General features: G+C 30.7%; 1 protein-coding gene across 2 annotated transcripts in view; it reads left to right on the top strand.

Moving 5' to 3' along the window:
- The first annotated feature begins 11452 nt into the window (after positions 1–11452).
- Positions 11453–13703, top strand: part of Glra3 (glycine receptor alpha 3) — a 156105-nt gene continuing 153854 nt past the window's right edge. For both annotated transcript variants that reach the window (XM_076852373.1, XM_076852372.1), the window contains exon 1: positions 11453–11523. In XM_076852373.1, the coding sequence (XP_076708488.1) occupies positions 11453–11523 (71 nt within the window). The remainder of the gene's footprint in view (positions 11524–13703) is intronic.

Genomic DNA, 13703 nt, shown 5'->3' with positions numbered 1-13703 from the left:
AGGCAAAATAAAAACATATTTTTCTTATTATTAATTGATCTGATAGGTAACAAATTGTTTAAGAAATAACAATAATGTATCCCATTGTATGTGCTTATGCATATACATAGACTTATATATGTTTATGTATGAGTGAAATAAATGACAGAAATTATATTAGGAATAAGAGAAAGGAATTATGTTTTTATTTTATTATTACATAATCATACTACCTATGAAAAAGTGGGAATAGCTATATTAAATTCAGACCTAGCAGACTTCAGACTAAGAAAATTCATCAGGGATAACAAATGATATTAAACAATGATAAAGAGGTTGGTTTTTCCAAAAAGATATGTATGTATGTATGAATATAATAAAAAAGCATAAAAATACTTGAGATGAAAACGACTAGAAATGCAAGTAGAAATAAATGAACCTACTATTTATTATAGTTTGTGACTTTGACCCTCCTCTATCAGAAATGGAAAGATCTAGCCAGTAGAAAAATCAATAAGTACAAAACTGAACTCAGCACCACCACTAATTAACTAGATACAATTGACATCTACAGACTGCTTCATCCCTTATCTGCACAATACACATTTCTTGAAAACTCATACGAGACTTTACCAATATAAACCTTATTTGTGGGCAAAAAAGTATACCACCATAACAAAATTTAAGAGAAAATTCTGCTATCAGGTCACAATGGAACTGAACAGGAAACAAACAACAGAAAGATAGCTGGAAAATACAGAAATACTTGATGATTAAACAACACATTTTGAAATAATACATGTATCAGATAAGGAATTTCAGGAGAAATTTTAAAAATATTTTGAAGTGAATGAAAATAAAAATATAATTTATTAAAATTTGTTAAATCTAATAAAAGTTGTCAGAGGGAAATTTATACCATGAATGCACATATTATTAAAAGGAAAGATAAAAATACATAATCTAATGTCAATTCGCATGAAACTAGAATAAAGACAAATAAATCCAAAGTGAGCAAAAAATAAATAATAAAATTTAGAACAGAAATCAATGGAAACAGAAAAAAAATCAAATCAATAAAACTAAAAGCCTGGTTCTTTGAAAGAAATTAATAAAATCCATAAGCATATAGACAAGCTATCTAAGAAAAGAAGAGAAATCACACAAAATACTAATGCTAAAAATGAAACAGGAGTGTCACTGCAGATTCTATGGTCATTAAAATAATAATAAAAAATATTATTAACAATTATATGTTCACAAATTTGATGACGTAGATGTAATGGACCAATTTGTTAAAAGACACAATCTTCTAAAGTTTACAAAAGAAGAAACAGATAAATTGAATGAATTCTTGAATTGAACCAAATTATTAAAGGAATCAATAATGAACTGTCTAAAACAGAAAGCACCAGACCCAGATAGGTAAGCTCTACCAAACAATTACAGGAGCAATCATATAAACTCCTCCAGAAAATAGAAGCAGAGGGTGTATTGCTTGATACACTGATAAAGTTAGCATTATCCTAATAGCAATTCAGATAAGGAAGTGAGAAAATGAAACAACAAACTGGACCTGGTGGCACACCCCTGTAATCTCACCTATCTGAGAGGCCAACCCAGGAGGACTGTGAATTCAAGGCCAATTTGGGTAACATAGTGAGACCCTGTGAAAAGTCAGAGAGAAAAAGGAAAGGAGAAGGAAAGGGAAAAATGAGAAAATGAAAGAAAAGCAAAGGAAGGAAGGAAGGAAGGAATATCCTAATAACTCTCATAAACCTAGATTCAAAAATCCTCAAGTATTAGCTAACTGAATAAAACACTATGAAAAGACTTATACACTACAACCCAGATAGATTTAACCCTTGCTATGCAAAGCTGATTCAACACTCAAAAACCAGTTAATATAATCCTCCATACCAACAAGTTAAAGACAAAATATCATGTGATCATATCAAAAGTTGCAGGAAAAGCACCGAGAAAATCTAGCATACACTCCCAATAATAACTCAATGAACTAGCCCAACGTAGTGGCACATGCCTAAAATCCCAGAGGCTCCAGAGGCTGAGGCAGGTGGATCACAAGTTCAAAGCCAATCTCAGAAAAAAAAGAGGAGTTAAACAATTCAGTGAGTCCCTGTCTCTAAATAAAATACAAAATGGGGCTTAGGATATGGCTCAGTGGTAGAGTGCCCCTGAGATCAATCCCTGGTTCAAAAAACAACAACAACAACAAAAAAAAAAAAAAACAAAACACTCAGAGGGGAAGGGAATTTCCTTTGCTAAAGAATATCTATAAATAATCTACAGCTAACAACATAATTAGCAGTTTAAGAAACAAGCTTACCCAGTAAAATTAGGAACAAGTCAAGGATGTCCCCTCTGATCACCATATTTTTAAACATTATACTGAATATCTTAGCTGAATAATAGTTGAGAAGGAAGACATAAAGCTGTCCTTGGATGTGAATGTCTATGTAGAAGATCTAAAAGAATTCACCAAAGAAGTTTTAGAACAAACAATTATAGCAAAATTTCAGGATATAAATATACAAAAGTCCATCATTTTTTTATATGCCAACAATGAAAAAGAGGAAAATAAAACTAAAAAGACAATATCATTTACTTTTCTACCACTCCAAAATTAAATACTTAGGAATAAATTTAACAAAATATGTATAAGGTCTATGTGAGGATAATTACAAAACTCTGATAAAGAAATGAAGAAACAAAATAAATGGAGAAATATTCCAAGTTCATAAAAAGGAAGAATGAGTATTGGTATGATGTCAACTTGTCTCAACTGAATATGAAGATTCAGCATAATACCAATCAAAATCTCATAAAGTTATTTTGAGTATATTTGTAAAATGATTCTAAAGTTTATATGGAAAAATATAAACCCAGAAAAGCTAATCCAAAATAGAAAGAGAAAAACAGAGTAACAGTCCTGAAGCTACCCAAATTCAAACACTGCTATAAAGCTATAATAATCAATATAGTGTGGTACTGAAAAAAATAATAGATAAAGAAACAATAAAAGAGAGAGCCCAGAAATAGGTCCACATTGCAATAAATCTTTGAAAAATGAGCATAGACAATAGAGTGGAGAAAATTTAGTCTTCAATGAATAATGCTTAGGATTATTAATTTTGGAGGACATCTTACCTGGAATAAATAATACCAAGATAATTGTTAAAACATTATTTTGGGATGTCTATGAGAATGGTTCAAAAGAAGACTAACGTGAGTCAGTAGACTGGTAGATAAGATCCATCCTCAGTGTGGGCAGACACTATTCAATTAGCTGGGTGCACAGATTGAGCAAACAATGTGATTTATTCTCTCTCTCTCTCTGGGAGCCAGAATACATTCTTCTCCTGTCCTTGGACATGAGATCTGGATACTCTTCGGCCTTAAAACCAGTTGTTTTTCTCCTCTCTCACAGCCCTTACAGGTTCCCCACCCACCTTTTAAAATATGTATGTTCTTTAAAAATATATATGTTCTTTTAAAATATATATGACAGTACAGTATATTTTGACATATTATTCATACATGAAGTATAAGTTATTCTATAGAAATTAACACAAAGGGAATGAAGGGAAAGGAGGAGGAATGGGAATAGGAAAGACAGTAGAATGAATCAGACATAACTTTCCTATATTCATATATTAATACACCACCAGTGAAACTCCACATTATGGACAACCACAAGAATGGAAAGCTATACTCCAAGTAAGTATAAATATGTCAAAATACACTTTACTATCATGTATATCAAAAAAGAACAAATTATAAAAATACAGCTCATATAAACTATAGAGTATAGATATTTTCAATTAACATTTTAAATACAGATAGCATATTTTTTTAATATTTATTTTTTAGCTTTTTAGGTAGACACAGTATCTTTATTTTATTTTTATGCGGTGCTGAGAATCGAACCCAGTGCCTCACGCATGCCAGGCGACTGCGCTACCACTTGAGCTACATCCCCAGCCCTAAGATAGCATATTTTAAATAAAATAATCTCTTAGTTATATACATTGTGTAGCTTATTCTACTGGTGAGAATGTTCCAGTACCAGTGAGTGGTCAACCCTTATCATAAGAGATATACTCCAAGACCCCCACTGGAGGACTGAAACTATGGGTAGTAAGTACTGTACCCACTATGTATTATAAATTTTCCTAAAAATAAAAATCTATGATAAAATTCAATGTATAAGTCAGATACAGTAATAGATTAACAATAACTGCAATAAAATAGGGCAATTATAACACTAAAAAGTAACTTATTCTAATTTGGATGCCATCCTTGTGATTGTACATGATGTGGAATTTCACTGTGGTATATTCATTTGTGAACATAGGAAAGTTATTTCCAAATAGTTCCACTGTTTTTCCTCACAGTTCTCAAGGCTTTGACCTCAGATTCAGAGTTAACAACATTGGCTTCTCTGGTTTTAAGGACTTCACGCTGAACTAAGTCACACTATGGAATTCTCAGGGTCTTTTAGGACATTTTAGCCTGCATAACTGTATGAACCAAACCCCCTAACAAATCCCCCTCCTATCTATCCATCCATCTATCTATATATCCATCCATCCAGCCATCTTATATTTTTGGAAAACCTTGGCAAATACACTGGACACTACATGCAAAAAAAAAAAAAAATGAAACTAGACACAGACCTTACAAACTTCACAAAAATTAATTTTAAAAAATAGATCATAAAAAGATCACAGACCTGGGATGGGGTTGTGGCTCAGTGGTAGAGCACATAGCACATGCAAGGCACTGGGTTTAATCCTTACTACCACATAAAAATAGATAAATAAAATAAAGGTATTTGAAAAAAATAAAACAAAAGGTCATAGACCTAAGTGTAAAATGCAAAACTATAAAACTCCTAAAAAAATAATACAGAAGAAAATCTAAATGATCTTAGTTCTGGTGGCAACTTTAGATAAAACAATAAATGCAAAAGATGAAAGTATTAATAAGCTAACTTCATGAAAACAAAATAATTCTGCAATTGTTATATATTCAAACAATATAATATTATTTAGTTCTAAAAAGAAATGAGCTATCAATCTATGAAAACATGTGAAGATGTATAAAGTACTTAAATGCATATTAGTAAGTGAAAAAAGCCAATCTGACAAAAGGCTAAATATTGCATGATTCCAACTATATGACATTCTTGTAAGGCAACACTATGGAGGCTGTGAAAAGATCAGTGGTTATCAGAAAAGCAAAATATGAAAAGGCAGAGCACAGAGGATTTTAGGGCAGTGAAACTACTCTGCATGATACTAAAATAGTAGATTCATACCACTATACATTTGTCTGCACCCAGAAATGTATAAAACCAAGAATAAATCCTAATGTAACCTATGGATTTTGGATGATAATGTTTTAACATAGGTTCATCTCTTGTAACAAATGTACTACTGTGGTAGGGGGTATTGATTGTGAGGAAGACTCTGAATTTGTGAGGATGGGAGCACTTGGAAAATCTCCATTCATTTTGCTGTGAACCTAAAACTGTTCTGAAAAACAGAATGTTAAATTTTAAAAATAGAACCTGAGGAGTTATATTTAATAGGTATCAAATTTAAGAAATTAAGGTATTAAAGCAAATTTTAAAAACATCAAGTCACATGAAAGAAACCTGTAACAAAAGCCCACATTATTATGTGATTCTATTTATAGGAAATGTCTAGAGTTTGTCAATTAATGGAGACAAAAATTAGTTTAGTGCTTGCCAGGGGGAAGTTAGAAGTGACGTGTTAATGGGTGTAGAGATTATTTTTGGAGTGGTTAAATGTTGGTAAATCAGATAGTAGTAATGGTTGCAAAATTACAAGAATATATTTTAAAATTACTGAATTATATAATTTTAAAAGATAAATTTTATGGTGCAAATGTAAATTATATCTCAATAAAGCTATTAAAAGTTACATTAATAAAAAACATAAATATTACTTTAAGCCATTAAATTGTTGGAGGTGTTAGTAGATAAAGTCAAATGGTGATATCGTTTCAAACATTTCAGTATATTTACAACTGAAATGTCAAAAGGAATTGTTAAGAATTATACTTTTATGAAAGAATTGAAGAGCAAAGAAAGACATATCAAACATGAGTATCAAAAATGTATAGAAAAGTAAGCAAAGGTTAGAACAACAACTCTGTATGAGGTAAAAGGGTCCAATGCTGGAAGTTGAATCCAGGTCAGTTAGAGCTAATGTTAAAAATCTAATTGTTCTTAAACTTTTCTTAAATATTCTGATGTCTCAGCAAATATCTTTCTCATACTATATCATATTTATAGGCTACAAATAGTCTACAAGGTGTTCAAAATATCTTCTCATAGTAAAAGATTTATGCTTCTAACATTTTCTTTCAAGAGCAAAAGAAAATGCATATTAAATATCCCAGATAATTAAAACTTCAAACTCATCCAGAGAATACTTAATAAAAACAGCTTGAAAACAAATAAAATCCTAACCTTCATGACCACAAAACTGAAACTGCCATTATGAATTACCAGTATTTTAATATCAGAGTCCTAATACATTCATTTTGGGCACCTAATTCAGAAACATCTATCTCAGTAGTATCTGTTTAATAAGAAAAAATATCATTAGCTATGGAAACAGGTTGAATTCTTATATGGATCATTTATTAGTTCTGTCATTATTACATGAAGACAAATCAATCATTTTGGATACAAGTTGCAATTTAGAAAAGCAATATCCATTATATATTTTTTCACTTGATTTATTTATCCTATATTCTTTATGAAGCACTCCAGTAAGTTTTAAGTTTGTGATACAGACCAAAACTAGATTTTTAAAAAATGAATTTCTAAAACATTTTTTAAATGTATTTCCAGGTTGGATCTGTAGCACATGCCTGTAATCCCAGTGATTTGGGAGTTTGAGGCAAAAGGATTGAAAGTTCTAAGCCAGCCACAGTAACTTAGTTGAGGTCCTCAGAAAATTAGTAAGACCCTGTTCTCAAAATAAAAAATAAAAACTGGACTTGGTATGTAGTCAGAGGTAAAGCAACCTTGGATTCAATTCTCAGGACAAAAAAAAAAAAAAAAAAAAGAAAGAAAGAAAGAAAAAACAGAGCAAGGGATATAACCCAGTTGATCCTGAGTTCAATCCCCAGCATTACAAAAAACTACAAAAAAAAAAAAAAAAAAAAAAGAAAGAAAGAAAGAAAGAAAAACACCTATTTCCAGTCTAGTTGAACAAATGCAGAATGTAAGTTGAAATTTACAGTATTTCTGATAAATTCTGTGATTGATATGATTGAGAAACAATGTTTCAATAACAAATTATATAGAAAAGGCCTACATATAACTGTTTGGTAAGTAGATGGGTAGGAGTGTTGAAATAAAGTTTCTCAATTTTAAGAAATTGTCCTAGTCTGCTTTCCATCATTGTTACAAAATACCTGAGAAAAACAACTAAAAGGAGGAAAGAGTTATTAGTTTGGTTCAGATTCAAAGGTTTCAGTCCATAATCCATCCTCTGACCCTATTGTTTCTGGGTCTATCATGAGGTAGTACATCATGGTTTGAGGAAAGCTGCCAATTTTAAAGAAGCTAGGAAGCTGAAAGGGAGAGCAAAAAAGGGGCTGTGAATAAAATATACCATTCTAGGACAAGCCCTCCGTGACTCACTTTCTCCTACTAGGTCCTAGCTCCTAAAGTTTTTACTACAATAAACTTACTATAGAAAATATTTTGTATTGAAAATGTATTAAGTATTTTATCTAAAAGCAAAAACATTAAAAATATGCAATCCCAAAGCAATTCATAGGAATTATATATTATCATTTTAAGATAAATTTTTAAAGCATCTTCAAATAATATTACCTGTACATTTAAAAATATTAGTATAAGGGTAAAAAAGAACCATATCTTGAAGATAATTCTAATGTGGAAAGAGTATAAATTCTGTAGTATATTTTTCAACTTAAAGAATGCAAAGAATACATTGAAGGAATTAGTAAGTTTTTTATTTTGGTTTGTTTTTTGGTACTGGAGATTGAACCCCGGGCGCTTAACCACTAAGCCACATTCCCAGCCCTTAACTTAACTATTCACAATCTGTTAGGTCATGATTTAATTCGTATTCTTTATTTGCAAATAATGTTGACCATTTTTAATTATACAAATAAATTATTTCATTTTGATTCATGTTCACAAAATGTTTCCATATTTGTCTTTTACCAGGTTCTCAGACTTTTTCTTCTTGATCTTTAAGGACATATCCTGATTACCTATGACTTGACAATAGTATTATTACTCATACTTCAGTATTAAATAGTCTTTATTTGTTGCTCTTCTTTTCTTTTTCATTTTTATGAGAAATTTATTAAATTTAAAATTTATTCAAAAGAACACTTAGCTGTCATAATGTTTATTTTATCTTTGTTTTCCTCCTTGTTAATTATTTAAGCTATTTTGTTTATCTTCTTCCTCCTATATTTTTGAGATTTATTCAGTTGTTCATTCAAATATCTTAAGTTGTACATTGGTGTCATTAATATTCAGCCTTTATTGTATGACCATTTAGGGATACTTTTTTCTAATTAATCACAGTTGAAGCTGCATTTAGTTTGTATTATTCTTATTATCCTTAAATTATAAATATTTTGTGATTTGCAATATAGAATTTCTTCATTTAACTTTATTCAATTTCAGTTACAAATGCATTCTCAAGATAGTACTTTTTAAAATTAGTTGAAACTTGTTTACAATCCTATAATGGGTTCAATTTTTACATATGTCTAATATGGTTTGTAACAAATGTTACAATGTTTTATAGCTATTCATTCAAATTTGTTAATTATTTATTTTTTGTCAAAATTTGTTTCCTAATTTTTTTGGAAATTGTATATGAAATTGTTTTGGAATTGTATAACAGTTTTGGAATTGTATATGAAAATGTCCTGCTACAGCATTGGATTTAATTTTTGTTTGTTTACATTTTTAATGTTATATTATTGAAGGCTGCAAGTTTGGGAATTTCATATCTTTTTCGTGAAATTTTATTCATTATATAAATACGTTTTTGTGTGTAAAATCATCATTACTATTATTTTTTCTAATATTAGTATGGCTATACTAAATTTTGTTGTTCTTATTAGCATTTAGCTGATATACTTTCTTTTCCTTTTTTCCTTCCAGATATTCTTTAGTTTATGTCTCTTATACACTGTTACTCTTTTTTCTTTTAAAATAATGTCTCCGTTCATATCAGCATTTTACACCTTCTGTTTTTCCTTTATGCTGCACTCTCAATGAGTCTTGTATAGAGTCTTTTTTACTTTCTTCAATAGGCAACTTGAATACTTTCTCCTTAACAGAAGCTAAAGTAAAAATCACACCATAGTAGATGATATTATTTTTGTGCAAAAACTCAAAATGAACTTTTTTAACTATTTATAACTCATTTTTTATTATGAGTTTAAAATAATTATTACTGGTATCCAAAAAATAACCAACTAAACAGCATTGGGCCTACTAAGCTTTCAAAGTATTCACTGAAAAACTATGTTAGTTAAAATGGTATGAACTCTCTGAAGGTGTAAATATTTCTGGGTAGAATCAATGGTATTTCTGATGATACTTCTGGAAGTTTATGATTTAAGTCAGAAAACCAAATGTGAAAAGAATCAGATATATGAAGAACATAAATAAATCCAAAAAACTCTTTATTTTCACTGACTATAAATAAGCTTATCTACCAAAGAGTAGAGAGAAAGAGGTGTTTTTTGTTGTTGTTGTTGTTGTTGTTGTTGTTTTTCATTCTGACCTCTTATTTGAGAGGGTTGAAAGGTTGTGACTGATATTCTTACAGTTAAATAGAGAATTTCAGGAATACTTAATATGTCAATCAGCCTTCAAATTTAAGAAAAAAACGTTGTGGGAAAGATTTAAAAAATATGCTTGACATTTAACCTAATCACTGGAAAAGTTAAGAGATAAAAGTAGCACTTTGAGAATAAAATCCAAAGGAGTTTTTGGGAAAAGCTAAAGTTCAAGGAGTGATAATTTTCCTGGCCTACAGTAAGTAAAAACCACTAGAAATACTTAAGAGTATATGGTTCAAATTCTTAAATTATATTACTTTGAAATATATGAAGTATAGATGGTCATGGGAGGGAGAGAGAGAGAGGAGAAAAGGGAGAGGAAGAGGGATAGAGACTAACCATCATCTGAAACGATAAAAGATGTAGCAATGATACCATATGACCTAGTTATCCTCCTCCCTTAAATTTATTAAGACAAGTAAAACAGGTAAAGAAAACCAAATACTAAGTAGCTTTGTATCTCTAGCAGTTATCTCTTGAGATTTCCACCTTCATCTTTGGAAAACCATCATTATTACTGAAAGGAACTAAACTTACACCAGTCAACAATGTTTACCATCCAGAAGCTGGCCAGGCTTGAGAGGATTCTAGAAGCAGCTGATTCTTCCGTTCTGCCTGCGCTCCTGCATCACATTGTGTTAGCTTCCCTAGTTAGCTATTCCTTTTCGAGGGCCTGTATTTACTATTGACTTGTATATTTTGGTGTAAGGTCTCAATGACAGTGCAACCCAAAAGACCTGTCTTTACTAAACCGTGCATTTTCCTGAAAAGAATATTAAGGATCCCTCCCGCGTGTTTATTATTCTACCTAACCCAGAAAAAAAGCTGACTTCCACCCAGTTCGCAGCTCTGAGGATTCTTCCTCCAACTCCCTCCATTCACTCACTGCCTTTGGGTTTCGCACCAGTTCTCGCTTTTTTTTTTTTAATCTTCTTTCCCTTTTTTTTTTTTTTTTTTTTTTTTTTAGGGTTAAATTCCAGGCACCTCCTACTGTTTTAAGTGGCCTGTCACTCTGATCCGCTGTGCAGTTGTGATTGGCTGAGGAGAGGGCGTATAGCTCCGCCCCCACTTCCCTTTGCCGCGCTTGCTGGGGTTTTTCCCAAAGGTGGAGAACGTGATTCCGGAGGGCTGCAATAGGAGCAGGTGGAGAAGCATCCTTGTTTTGGCAGTTGCTGCAGTTCTTCCTCTTATCGTGGTTCTGAGCCAAGAAAGGACAAGCATTCTTCCGTTGCTGTTTGAGCTTCAGTGAACTGTTGCTCAGAATCTAGGCACTTCGGACACTTCGTCTCACTCCCTTCTCTGGTTTCACTGTATAAATCACTTATACATTTGTAACCCTGTGACTCTACTTTCTGCTCATTGCCCAGAGGAAGGGGTCAAACAGGAATTTCAAGTGTTTTGACGAGAGGGTCTGAGTACTGCAAGGAGCTGTCTAAGGTGCTGAAGCTTCCCTAGCGTTTGTCTCCACCAGCGCCACAAGGGCTTAGATTGCACGTTTTCAGTTCTCTTTCTGGTTCCCTATGCCTTGGATAAGTCTGTTATCAGGATCGTGAATATATCTCTCCGTATCATGGCACACGTGAGACACTTTCGGACATTAGTTTCTGGATTTTATTTCTGGGAAGCAGCACTATTACTCAGGTAAGTCTACTTGTATTTACAGTCAGAGGAATCATTAAGTCTGTGCATTACCTTGCAACCACTTGTTATTGATGAAGTTAAAAGAAATTTGCATTCTATACTGACTTACTGAAACCATCCCTTAACTCGTATTGTTTTCTATGTAAAACTGCCTAGCAGTCATCTATTGGGACCTGTGAAAACAGGTGATTTTCCTTATTTTCACTGATTTGTGTATTTGTAAATAGCACCTTAAGTTATTTGCAGCTGAGATTACTTTAGAAAAAAAAATTATTCCAAAAGCCTAGATTTTCCTTCTCACATATTGCTTTTACAATTTCCTTTTAAAAGTGACATATATTGTGAGTTTTTTTTCTTTTTAAAAGTTATGAAACATCTTGTAATTAGAAATGGGACATTACTAACTTTTTAAAGGGCAGAAATATAGAACACAAGTATTTGCAGATCAAAGAAACTCTGAACATTGCTGATATATTCTAAGATTAAGTCAAATGAATAAAAACTAAGGATCTTGCAAGTACTATTTTCTAATGACCTAGTTCAGTTACTACATGAAGGCAAAATCATAAATAATTCATTAGATATGTTTGATATCAAGAATTATTTTGAAGAAAGTATTCAACCAACCTATTAAATTATAAAATTGCTCTATGACATATCATTTTTAAATTATGTTCCAATAATATTCAATGGGCTTTTTAAAAAATTAATTTAAAGAGGATATCAGAGTCTAGCCAAAAGATCAGCTAATTTAATCCCTATTCTTCATCAAATAATACATAAAGGCAAGATACGGCTCATACAGATTTCTGAACCATCAATACAAAATGTTATTTTACCATTACCATATAATTATCATAATATTTCCATTTTTTATTGGTGGCAAGCTCTTCAAGAGGGTTGGAGTTAAATAATTTGAGTAAGTTATGCATATGCTGATTTCTATTTGAAGTATGGAAATATTCTTTTCTGTGTTAGTATGTCAATTTTTTTTCAATCTTTGGGCTGCCTTAAAAAAATATCAAATGTTTCTCATAAATTACCTTACAGAAATTCAGATTATTTTGATATCTATAAAATAGGAACTGTTTGAGAATGTTATTATATTTCTCAAGTTATTGATTTTTTTTTTAAATTAAGGTTTTGAACTATTGTGAATTAATGTATTTTAAGTAAAAATGTTTTGATATGTTAAATTCTGATAACTTTACAATTGCCAGAAATCTTATATGTATTGAGTAAAACAAAATGTGTGGAGCTTTTTAAATTTATGAAAATTTCATGTAAAAGAGTACTAAGTTCATGTTTTGAAAGAAATTATTCATTTTACTATAATTTCTTTTTAATGTTTAATAATGTGCTTTTTCCCAATGAAATCAGATTATTTTATTATGATAGATACCTAAGATCAGTAAGGTATTTTGGTTAATGAGGTCAGATATGTACAGTGGCAATTCACCGTGACATTTGCTATCATTTGCTATTTTCTAAATACATAATACTCATCACTAGATCCTTTGATTTAATACTAGTTTAGTTGAAATTTACAAAAATATATTTCAAACTGATAATAATAATTTGTCTTCATTTATATTGAGTAATTTTAGTTAAAGTGCTTTTTATGAATAATCAAAAAATGTAATCTATGAAAAAAGATAATACAGAATTTTATGTAATACTTATATTCTTCATTAAATTTACTTTCTTCTCTAATAATTCAAATAAGGTTAAGATTTATCTGTATACTGGACTATTCTTAGGTGAGAGTAACTCATAATTCTGTGAAGAATAATCATGTGTGAAAATTAAATGTTTTCACATTCATTGATGGTTCCTGAAAGAGGATTTCCTATAGTAAAGAAAGAGAAGCTCCCTCTACTGGAAATTATTTGTAAATTAATGTCTTTATGGAAACTAGTCTTTGTTGATTAAATCTGTTTGTGATGTATTAAGCAATAAGAAACAAAGGGAAAATTAAGATGAAGAAGTATTTCATATTAAATGCTCCTACTTATTTGTCTTTTAATTTATTTTTTAAGTTTTATTTAGCTCTTGGCATGCAAGAAGTATTCTTATTTATGGGGTACAGTGTGATATTTGAGAAAATGTATACACCTTGTAATGATCAAGTGATATTTAGAATAAGCATCACCTCAAACATTTATCATTTCCTTGTGTTT

This window comes from Callospermophilus lateralis, chromosome 4, assembly GCF_048772815.1.
Source record: "Callospermophilus lateralis isolate mCalLat2 chromosome 4, mCalLat2.hap1, whole genome shotgun sequence".
Taxonomy (NCBI): domain Eukaryota; kingdom Metazoa; phylum Chordata; class Mammalia; order Rodentia; family Sciuridae; genus Callospermophilus; species Callospermophilus lateralis.
This window is presented reverse-complemented; position numbering and strand designations above follow the sequence as displayed.